The 11,590-nt window shown below is 50.1% G+C and overlaps 1 protein-coding gene across 1 annotated transcript in view; it reads left to right on the forward strand.

Moving 5' to 3' along the window:
* The first annotated feature begins 1,128 nt into the window (after window positions 1-1,128).
* The window catches only part of ZNF831 (zinc finger protein 831), a 60,384-nt gene continuing 49,922 nt past the window's right edge, over window positions 1,129-11,590 (forward strand). Inside the window, exons 1-2 of the mRNA XM_003787848.1 lie at window positions 1,129-4,602; window positions 5,848-5,987. Of these exons, the coding sequence (XP_003787896.1) occupies window positions 1,129-4,602; window positions 5,848-5,987 (3,614 nt within the window). The remainder of the gene's footprint in view (window positions 4,603-5,847; window positions 5,988-11,590) is intronic.

An 11,590-nucleotide genomic window follows, 5' to 3' on the forward strand; every position in this document is an offset into this window, starting at 1 on the left:
CTCCCATTAGACCATCCCACCCCATTCCCTTATTGGTAGGTAAACCATGTCTGTCTTAAACTGACAGGTACAGGGTGGTCGTGTTCAGGGTTGATTGGCTCAGGGACAAGTCCTCTTTGTCTCAGGTGAGCGAATGAGAAGGAAAGGATAAAGGTCACAAGTGGGGCGAGTGCAGAGTAGAGTGGCGAGTGCAAAAAGGGGAGGGAGGGGTCAGGATGTGGGCTGAGTGCACAAGGGGGCTAGTGGGACAAGGGGAGGGGGTCAGGATGTGGGTTATAACACCTAGGTATGATAAGGTCCTTGGTATGTGGCGGCCTAATGTCCTGAATAAACAGCAAAAGGAGGTAGTTTGACTTGTGACTTGAGGTAATTAGTTTGGGTCTCACATAAGCATGACTCATGTGTGATTTGGGATATACTTACACTAAAAGTAATTCTCATGCAATATTTGGGATATACTCTAAAGAATTTTGCATTATTGTCTGAAATTCAAATTTAACTTTGAGTCTTGGATTTTTATTTCCTAAATCTGGCAAACCCTCCCTTGGGCCAGTTTTTTCCCTACAGTTTTCCTCCTGTTACAGAGACTCAGAGCACCAGAGTGGCCTGGACCTGATTCCTTATCCATTTATAGACCGGGAAACTGGATCTCAGATAAGGAAAGGGACTTGTATGAAATCACTATGGATGTTAGGACCTGGACTAGCTGCCCGGCTTTTCCTTTTCATGAAGTTCACATTTGCTGAATGCCTTCTTTGCATGGGGTGCTGTGCCAGTGTCAGGGCATGACCCTGACAAATCTGCTAAGGACCTATGTAGAGGACAAGAATCAGGAGTGCCCTGTGGTCACGTTAAATGAGAGACAGGATTCAGATGGACCTGGGTCAGAATCCTGCTTTGTTGTGTATCAGCTGCCTGACAAATCACTTCTGTTCTCTAAGCCTCAGTTTCCCCTTTTCCAATTTGAGCATGAGAATACTTTCTTGGGGGATTGTCGTGAGGCTTCAGTGGGGTGATGAAATGCTGGGTAGGGAAGACTTTACTGATGAGAGAATAGTGGTGCCCATGGTAAAGTCTGCTTGTTGCCTGCAGGTTGTCCGGCATCTTGGGCTGCCCAGATGGTGTGGAATGGAGGTTCCAGAACCTGCTTGCCCTGCACCTCCTGCCAGGGAACAGCCACCTCCCACTCCTGGCCACCCTGGGGCCCCTGGTGGCCAGGCCTCATCTCGCCTGACCCTGGGCCCTGTCATCCTGCCTCCGGAGCAAGGCCTGGCCCCCGCCGTGTTCCTGAAGGCCCTGCCCATCCCACTGTACCACACCATGCCTCCTGGGGGCCTCCAGCCCCGCGCCCCCGTAGTGACAGGCAGCCTGGACCGAGGCAGTGTGCCCTTCATCCTTGGCCCCCTACTGCGGCCTGAAGGGCCTGGCCCTGCCCAGGTGGGGAAGCCAGCGGCCCCAGCGCTGACGGTGAACATCGTGGGCGCTCTGCCCGTCCTGTCTCCGGGCCTGGGACCCCCGCTGGGCAGCCCGGGCAAGCTGCGGAATGCCGGCAAGCACCTGTGCCCGCACTGTGGCAGGGACTGCCTCAAGCCCAGCGTTTTGGAGAAGCACATCCGGTCCCACACCGGGGAGAGGCCCTTCCCGTGTGCCACCTGTGGCATCGCCTTCAAGACCCAGAGCAATCTGTACAAGCACAGGAGAACACAGACACACCTCAACAACTCCCGGCTGTCCTCGGAGTCCGAGGGGGGCGGGGGCGGCCTCCTGGAAGAGGGGGACAAGGCTGGAGAGACCACCAGACCAGAGGGCAGCGGGGAAAGCCGAAGTCAGAGGCTAGATGAGAGCGCATCTGAGGGGCCTCTTTCTCCGGGCGCTGGAGTGTTCCTTGTTGCCAAGAACCTAGATGTGAAGACAGACGCTGCTCCCTGCCCGGGGTCTGCATCTGCCAACCGAGAGACTCCCGGGGACTCTGCCCTCACTGTGCCCCCCGGGCTCCCTGTGGCCGGCTCCCAACCCTGGCGGAAGCTGCTCGAACAGAAGTCTCCTGCGGGCGGAAAGCCCAGCCTGCTGCAGCGCCAGCAGGCCACGTCGTCCGAGAAGCCCTGGGAAGCCAAGGCGGCCGAGGGCCGGCTGAGGAAGTGTGAGAGCACCGACTCGGGGTACCTGTCTCGCTCCGACAGCGCCGAGCAGCCGCCGGCACCCCCCAGCCCCCTGCACAGCCTGTCGGAGCACAGCGCCGAGTCGGAGGGTGAGGTGGGCCCGGCGCTGGGGAGCGCGCGGCCGGCCGGGCTGGAGCTGGAGAAGAGGCGTCTGGAGGAGCGCATCGCCCGGCTCATCTCCCACAACCAGGCGGTGGTGGACGACGCCCAGCTGGACACCGTGCGGCCCCGCAAGACCGGCCTGTGCAAGCAGGGCAGCATCGACCTGCCACTGCCCTACACCTACAAGGACTCCTTCCACTTCGACATCCGCGCCCCCGAGCCTGGCCGCAGGAGGGCCGCCCTTGGGGCTGCGCGCTCCACCTGGACGCCCCCAGACACCGCGCGGCCCCTCTTCTTCCACTCCGTCCCCACCCAGCTCTCTAGCACCGTGGAGTGCGTCCCGGTCACCAGGAGCAACTCGCTGCCTTTTGTTGAGGGCTGCAGGACGTGGCGGGAGCCACTGGGCACCCGGGACGCCTGTCCCAGGACGCAGAAGCCCCTGAGCCCCAGGCTCACCCCCACCAGGCTCGGCTGCCGCTCAGGGCTGACCTGGGCCGAAGTCGCCAGTGGACACCCCCGAGCCCTGGTCAGACAGGCTGCTGTGGAAGACCTGCCATGGACGTCCCCTGGAGAGGCCCCAGGCCCCACAGAGGACCAGGATGGAAAGAGAACCGCCCCCGGGGAGGGGGCAGCTGGCAAGGGCAGAGGGGCCAGCAAGAAATGTGGCCAGAGGAGGCTGAAGCTGTTCTCCCAGGAGAAGTGGCAAGTGTATGGAAAGGAGACGTTCAAGAGAATCTACCAGAAAACAAAGGCCAGCCCCCAGGCAGGCAAGAGAGCCAGGGAGGTGAGAGGGGGCAGTGGGACAGAACTGGACCTTCCTCCACAGGAAAAGGCTGCGGCCGTCGATGACCCTGGGAATATCTCCGGAGGAGCCAGGCCAGAGCCCTGGGGAAGCCTGCAGGCCACAGAGGCCTCCTTGGTGCCTGAGCCCCCTAAGCAGAGGGAGACTGAGGCCAGAGAAGGAGACAGTGACCAGCCCAGGGTGGACAGGGCTGTGTCATCCCCCACACTCAGTGACAGAGATGTCCCCTATTTGGGCAGCAAGAACTCTCTGCTTCCTCCAAATGGGAGGCAGGAACTGGGGCAGCAGCCACCTCCAGCACCTGCCACTTTTAAAGGGGATAACCTAGAGGCTCCCAGACAGAGTTTGCCAGACCCTGAGCTAGAAGGTGGTACGCAAGGTGGTGGGGGTGTGAAGGAGACCTGTGCCTGGGCACAAACGGTCCTTGTACAGCCCAGTGGTGGCCCCAAGGAAGACCTATTCCCCTCGGAGAAGAAGAAGCTGAAGGTGGAGGTGCCGGGCAGCTGGGAACCACCAGAGCCAGTGGGGGCAGAGGCCCCAGGGGGATCTGCACAAGCCACCTCCCAGGAGCAGGATATCGACCTGGGGGAGCACCAGAGAACCCGGCAGGCAGGGGAGCCCCTGGAGTCCTCTGGAGCCTCCTCTGGAGTTGCTTCTGTTGTCCCAAAGCAAATAGGGCTGAAGGACCAGGTGTCCCTGTGGCATTCTGCAACCATGGCCCCCGGGCATCAAACCCCACCAACTTCCCAGCCTCAAGCTCCTGGTGTCCTCACCACTGCAGCAGACAATGCCTTCTCCCCCAAGTACCTGCTCAGGTTACCTCAGACAGAGCCCCCATCTCCACTGCCTGTTCCCCAGGGCCCTGGGCAAGGCCAGGGTATTCTCTGCAGGACTAGGCAGCCTGAGGAAGAGGTATCCTTTGTTAAATCAGGCCCTGGGACCTCTCTGTCCCCTGGCCCAGCCTCAGGGGCCCCCAGGGAGACCACCTCTTGCCCACCCACCCCCACATGTGAGGCCCCCACAGTCCAGGTCAGGGAGGGTGAGACCCATGTAATTCATCACCTCTGTATGGGCGGTACTCTCCCAAGGGCCAGGCCTTCTGGGGCTGTCTCGAGTCCCTGGGTGCCTAGCTGGGAATCTGGGGGTGTTCTGGAAGACCCTCTTTCAGGGCCTCTGGCAGGGCTTAGTCCCTGCTGTCCCCTCCAGCCTGGCTCCTTCATCAGAGCTCAACCCCGGCCCCAGGCTGTGTCCCCCAGCTGGCCCGAGCTGGCCTTGTCTTCCCACTCAGGGACTCCCAGGAGCTGCAGGGCCCAGAGCCCCTTCCCCTCACTGAAGGCTGAGCCCCGGCTTACATGGTGTTGCTTGAGACGCAGCGTTCCTCTGCCCATGGAGCAGAAGGGGAAGTTGGCATCCATGTACTCGGCCCTGCACTGCCCAGGTGGCAGTCTCCAGGATGAGGGTCCTGACGCCCTGCCCTCGAACAACAGAGGATGGGCCCGGATGAGGCCTGGAGAAGGAAGGCCAGCCCAGATATCCAAGGTAATGCCCAGCTTTGCCCAACGCCTGGGGCTGAGAGAGGTGCTTGGCGGGCGGAGGTAAAGTGTGAAGCTGTCCCTCGGTGTTCATTATATTTGCTCAGCTTGTTCCCAGGGGAGGTTGGGGCTACTACATTTAGGGTGGGAAAGAATCGAGGCCAAAAATTCAGATAAAAGCAAAAGAAAGTCCCCCAAAAATAAATCTCAAAGAAGAATTATTGTAACTGAGATTCTACATCAGTGGTTCTCAACCTTCCTAATGCTGTAATGTATTTTCATTATTACAAAGGGGTCTTGACCCACAGTTTGAGAACCTCTGCTCTGGATATCGTTCATAACCAGACATAATATTTAACTGAGCTTCCTGGTAACAAAGGCAAAAAGGAAAACGCAACACTCTACCACAGAGGAGCGCTTTCTGGGTAATCGAGATTGTAAATCAGAAACTCCTACTGAGAGGCAGGCCTTAGACAGAAACAAAACAAAACACTCTTAGAAGGAGAAGGTCCCTGGGTGGTGCCTGTGGCTCAGAGGAGTAGGATGCCAGCCCGTATACTGGAGGTGGTGGGTTCAAACCCGGCCCAAGCCAAAAACTGCCAAAAAATTAAAAAAAAAAAAAAGGCCTTATAACAGGGGCTTTGGACAAATAATGACTGTGATTGGGCAGAAACCTACCTCTGAGGTTCCCAGGAACGGTGATAGGAAGGAAATGTGAGTGTCCTTACTGGTCATTAGATGGTAAGTTTGTAGTTTCATTGAGGGCAAGTCCATGCACTGGATTTTGTAACTGAGGCCCTAGCCCAGCCAAGAAGGGTCCTGGGGCCCCAGCTGTACCCCTACTAGATAATGAATGACTCGGCCTGGACTCCAGAGCCCTGAAGCTTCTCTGTCTTCCCCAGGGGGAGCCTGAAGGTGGGGGAGCTGCTTTCTTCACCTGAGAGCGGCGGGTTCATTAAGAATGTGTTGAGACTGCAATGCGGGGTCCCACAGTTTAGCCCTCCTTCTGGGGAGGTGGGAAAAAGAGCTGGTGGTGGTGTTTCTGGGCCTGTGCAGAGCCAGCACAGGCGGAGTTTCAGAAGGTTTTGTCCAGGCATGCTCTGCAGTTACCTGGCTGGCACCTCCCAGGGGCTCAGGCTGTTTGTCCACACAGCATTTCTGTTCCTTGATTTCTGTAGACAGAGAACCCTTCTGGGTTGTCCCCATTGTGAGGCCTTGAGCAATATGATGCCAACATGCCTGGTATTTTCAGCTCTCCTACCCGATAGTCCCAGGGGTGATGTCCCAGGACCCAGTGTCTGAGCCAGAAGGGAAGAAAGGACTGCCTCGGAGGAGGGGCAAGATGTCACGTGGGAGCGGCAAGCAGAGAAAACTGAGGATCACGGCGAAAAGGTAGGGCATGCGGCCACCTCTGTCGTTTCCACACATGCCCGGTTTCAGGAATTGCACCCTGCAATTTGGCGAAGCCTCCAAGACCTGCTTAACATGGAATCCAAAAGGCAGCTCTGTGCGGCGGGGACCGTGGCCGTGTTTTGCGTGTGGAGAGACCAGATTAAAGGACCACATTTGTTTCCCGTCAGTTGGCCCAGCTTAGCCCCACCACCTGTGTGTTTTTCAATGGCGCCTTTCTCAGGCCAGGAATCTGGCAAATATTTGAAATAACTGGGTTGAAAACACATTCATCCAATTTAAGTCCTGAAGAGAGAGCATGTTAATTATTTACAGCTTTTATTGCTTTTTTAATTATGCAAGCAATGTACGTCCTTTGCAGAAAAATTAGACAATACAGATGAGCAAAGAAAAGATGATAAAACACCCTAGTAATCTCTCCACTCAGAGATAACCACCGTTAGCATTTAGGACCACAACCCTTCCAGACCCTTCTTTGCCCCTTGCATGTGCACATGTGCACCAACAACAAATGGGGGGACTTAGGACCCTGATGCCACTCTGGTCATGTCATTCTTGATCGTTTTGCTCCTTTGCTCAAAACCCTTCAGGCTGCCCATTACCCAGAAGTTAACAGAGAGATTCTTTACCCAGCCCCCACCCCATCTGCCCCAGAAGCTTTATGTTCTTGTTCCTGTAACCTCCTCCTCCTTTCCCACTGGATGTGGTGTGACACTGCCCCTGCCCTGGCCCCATTCCCTATGCCACACTCTGCACCCAGGTCACTGATGCATCTATCCTCCACATTCAGGCTCTCAACCTTCTCCTCTCTTGGAGTGGTTGTCCCCTTCCCTCCCTACTGTAGATATTTTATCTAAAAAGCCTAAATATCCTTCAAGAGGCAAAGTGGATTCCTGCCCCTCCCCCACAGGTGCTCAGCACCTGGAGGTTGGTGAGGACATCTCCTCTTTAGTCCCCCTGTCTGCTGGCACCATCTCCGGAACTGACGTTGCTGAGAGCTGGAGATGTGCCAGGCAGGGGACTAATTGTGTTGCTGCATGTGCTGTCTGGTTAGATCCTACAAGGACCCCATAAGGGGGATGGCATTAATAGAGAGGTCAGACCACCTCCCTGAGGACCCCGGTTTGAAATAGCAGGTCATGCTCCCTAGCCTGGACTGGGCACTTTGGTCACCTGCTGTTTCCCTTTGGTGCTGGCAGGTCTGGGGCATGGCCTATGAGTCTCCATTTCCAGCGTACTCTGGTGATCTGTTGGCACCACCCCACATGCCTTCAGGAGCCTGAGTTTACAGGATCTGCTGGGGCTACAGGTGCATTCTCTGCTGAGGCCTCGTGGGGCTAATCCAAGGTGTCGCTGGGCTGCAGTCTCACCCAGAAGGTCAGCTAGGGAGGATCTGCTCCCAAGACTCCTCAGGTTGTTGGCAGGAGTTGTTTCTGAGGCATGGCCCCCTTACTTTGTAAAATCTAACAGTGGAGACGGTATCTCTGATGTCTGAAATGCCTGACCTCAAAACTTACCTCTAAAGGGCTCACCTGATTGGGTAAGGCCCACCTAAGATGATCCACCTTGATTAGGGACTTTAATCTCATAAACACAGAACCTTTACCTTTGTCATATTTCATTAGTTGGAAGAAAGTTACAGGTTCTACCCACACTGTAAAGGAAAGATAAGACTCATGGAGGTCACGCTACCTAGGGTGTGTCTGCAATGAAGGGTTTTCCAAGGCTAACCGTTTAGTAGAAGTAGGATTCCAGCGTTTTCCATTATCACCTCCCATCGTCACACTAGAAAGTTTTTAGCAGTTGCTGAGACTTGTGCTTTTAACGTCTGGGGCACGTCTTTGATTAGGGAAATGATTTATAAGAAAATATGACACTGGCTGTACAGGGGAAGGGCTTTCTTTAAAGACAAATTTCTTATTAAGCCACCAGTTGGGCAGCATTTGGCCTGCAAAGATTTAATAAAGGAGGCTACCGATTTGTTTGATCCACATGAAGTATCAAATTTAATTAATTTTCTGGTGATGAAGTCGCATGTTAGATGATAGAGCTTCCTGAAGAAATAGTATCTCCAATTCTCCTTGCTTGGCGAATCTTCAGAGACACAGACTCGGTCTCCTATTCTGAGTGCTAGTGTTGGGAAGATACTGGAAGGTGACCCTCAATTCTAGATGTGCTTCAGAGTCCCTGTTCAGGAGGCTCTCAGCAGGCTAGGAGGCACAGAACATGTTTTTTTCTCTTCAAAAGGACTGCATATGTTGAAATCCATTTATTTTTCATATGGTAATTTATGACCGAAGGCAGTCACATCATAGGATCTATTTTCTAAAGATTGGCTTTGCAGATAACCAGACAGAAAAACTTCTCTTTGATGCAGAGTTCTATCTGCCTGTCTGTCTGTATTAGTTTTCTACACCAAACTTTGTGTGTTGTTTCAAATGGCACACATTTATGACTTTACAATTCTGTACATAGAAGTCCAGGGTGGGTCTCCCTGGGCTAAAATCAGTGTCAGGGGCTGCATTGCTTCCTGCAGGCTCCCGGGGAGCTCAACTTCCTGCACATCTGGGCTGTGGGCAGAATCCAGGTTCTTAGCCAGTGGCGCTCTTCCCTCCTGTGCCGAGTTAGCACGGCGCGGTGGAGCCTCCTCACACTTACACCTCTCCTTCTTCTCCTTCATTCTCACCTCTCCCACCCAATCTCTGCTTCTTTCATTTTTGAGGACTCATGATTAGATCGAGCTCACCTGGATAATCCCAGATCTTGAAGCCCCATCACATCTGCAAAGCCCCTTTTTCCATGTAAGGTAATATATTCAAAGACTCTGGACATTTGGGTGGGCCTGGACATCTTTGGGTCAGTTAGTTTGCCTACTACACTATCCATCTGCCCACCTACGTATGTTACATATGTAGATATCTATCCGTCTATCCACCCACCTGTGTATCTATCCATCATCTAACTCTTGTGTTCTTTCCTCAGACAATCCTACTTCTTCCTCCATCTGCCTATTTTCACTTCAGTTGTCTTAATGTAATATTACCTTGTACTATGTTTCCCTGAAAATAAGGCACTGTCTTATATTTATTTTTTCTCAAGAAGACACACTAGGGCTTATTTTCAGGGGATGTCTTACTCCGTGCCGAAATGTGAACCATCACTAGGTCTTATTATCAGGGTAGGGCTTATATTTAACAAATGCATAGAAATCCTGCTAGGGCTTATTTTGGGGGTAGGTCTTATTTTCGGGGAAACACAGTATATTGTCTTTCTAATGTATAGAAAACAAAAATGAAACTAAAAGGATAATTATGTAGCTTTCTGTTTGGGGCACAAATCATTTCAATTCATGTTCATACTTTGCAAATCAATATCTCCGTTGATAACTTAAAATATTGTGTTGTGTCCATAAAGTATGTATATAAATGTCATACTAAATTTATCATTCTTCAGTTTCATTTTTAAGATCAACATTATGTCTCTGAAGATCTCATCAAGTCTATGTATATAGGTCAGATTCATCCATCTTAATTGCTATCGAGTGTTTCACCCCATGAGTGAGAGTTTACCCTTTCCCCGTGTGCTGAGAAATGTTTGTTGTTATCAGATTCTTTGGTTGTTCCGTATATGTACCCACATAACTGCCCTCCTCCTGTCTTTTCATTCTTTCCTGCATATTAAGTCTTCTTCCTGGGATTATTATCTTCTACCTATAGCATCAATTACTTCAGAATTTCCTCTGGAGATGAGAACGCTCTCAGTTTTTATTCCTCTGGCAATACATTTATTTCATCATGATTGTTGAAAATTGTTTTTCCTGGGTACGCGATTCTAGTCTGACAATTGTTTTCTCTCTGAGCATCAAAGCTATCATTGCACTGCCCTCTGGCTCCCCTCTTGCAGTGAGTCAGCTACTGCTCTGCTCATCTGTCTTTTATCTCTGGCTACTTTTAAGATCTCTTTTCATTCTTTGGTGTTCCATAGTTTTACTTTGATGTATGTAGGCGTACGTTGCTTCTTATTTATTCTGCTAGGAATCCATCCGGCTTTTATGACTTGTGGATTATTGTTTTCCAAGAAAATTGCCAGCCCTTATTCTTCAAACATTGAAATAAGACATCTCTGAAACACTGAAATAAGACACATGAGACCTTCTCTGGCTTTCATGCCTCTTCACTCCTCCTTTTAATAACTTTCTTTGTCTGTGCTATACTTTGTTCAGATTTAACTTCAAAACTTTACTAGTTTTTTTTTTTTTAATATACTGAGGTTTTTATGGGGGTAAAGCTTTACTGAAGCATAATTGAATTTTAATACTGCAATATTTAAAATAGACAATTTAATAAGTTTGAACACATATATATTTCTGTGAAAGCAATAATACAGTCAAGATAATGAACACATCTCTCATCCTCCCAAGTTTTCTCATGTTCCTCTCTAATTCCTCCCACCTAACACTTTCCATCCCCAGGTAACCCCTGATGAGTTTTCCATCACTACAGAAAGTTATATACCTCTTTTTCTTTTTCTTTTTTTTTAAATCTAGCTATTCCCCCCCCCCAGCATCATTATTTGAAAGTTAATTCACATTTTTCCCACGTATCAACAATTCATTCTTTTTATTGCTACATAGTATGTCATTGGGTGGATATGACACAATTTGTTTATGTGTTCGTTTGTTGGTAGACATTTGACTTGTTTCAATTTGGGGCTATCATAAATGAAATGACTTTAAGTATCCACATATACGTCTTCCTATGAACATATGCTTTACACACCTGGGATGGAATGCCTGGATCACGTGGTAGATGTTTCATCAACTTTTTAACAAGCTGCCAAATGGTTTTCCAAAGTGGTTACACATGTGTCTCCACTAGAGTGTGTGAGGGTTCCAGCTTCCCTCCTTACCTGCTGACAGTGGGTGTGGTTTTAGTCATTTTCCTAGGGGTGTCGTGGTATCTCATTACAATCTGAATTTGCTTTTCTCTAATAACTGGTGATGTGAGCATCTCTCATATGCCTATTTACCATCTGTATGTCATCTTTGGCGAGGTGTCTGTTTAGGTCTTTTGCCCATTTAAAAAATGAGTTGTTTTCTTATTATTGAATTTTGAAAATTCTTTATGTATTCTGGTTATAAGTTTTTTTTTTTTTTTTTTTGGCTATGTGATTTGCAAATATTTTTCTTTCCATTTGCAGCTTGTATTTTTATTCTCTTATTGGCATCTTTTAAAGAGCAGATGTCTTTAATTTTGATTAAATTCAATTTATCATTTTTTTCTTTTGTTGATGTTTTCAGTGTCATAACTAAAAAAAAAAAAAAAAAAAATCTGTGCCTAACCACAGCTGCAAGGATTTTCTCCTAAGTTTTTCTCTAAAATTTTATACTTTTAGCTTTTATATTTAGGTGTATAATCTATTCTTGCTTAATTTTTATACATGTATATGGTATGATGTATGGATGAAAGTGCTTATTTTTATTTTTATTTTTATTTTTTTTGAGACAGAGCCTCAAGCTGTCCCCCTGGGTAGAGTGCCGTGGCATTACAGCTCACAGCAACCTCCAACTCCTGGGCTCAAGTGAG

Source organism: Otolemur garnettii, unplaced genomic scaffold (assembly GCF_000181295.1).
Source record: "Otolemur garnettii isolate 467f Iridium unplaced genomic scaffold, OtoGar3 scaffold00023, whole genome shotgun sequence".
Classification (NCBI taxonomy): domain Eukaryota; kingdom Metazoa; phylum Chordata; class Mammalia; order Primates; family Galagidae; genus Otolemur; species Otolemur garnettii.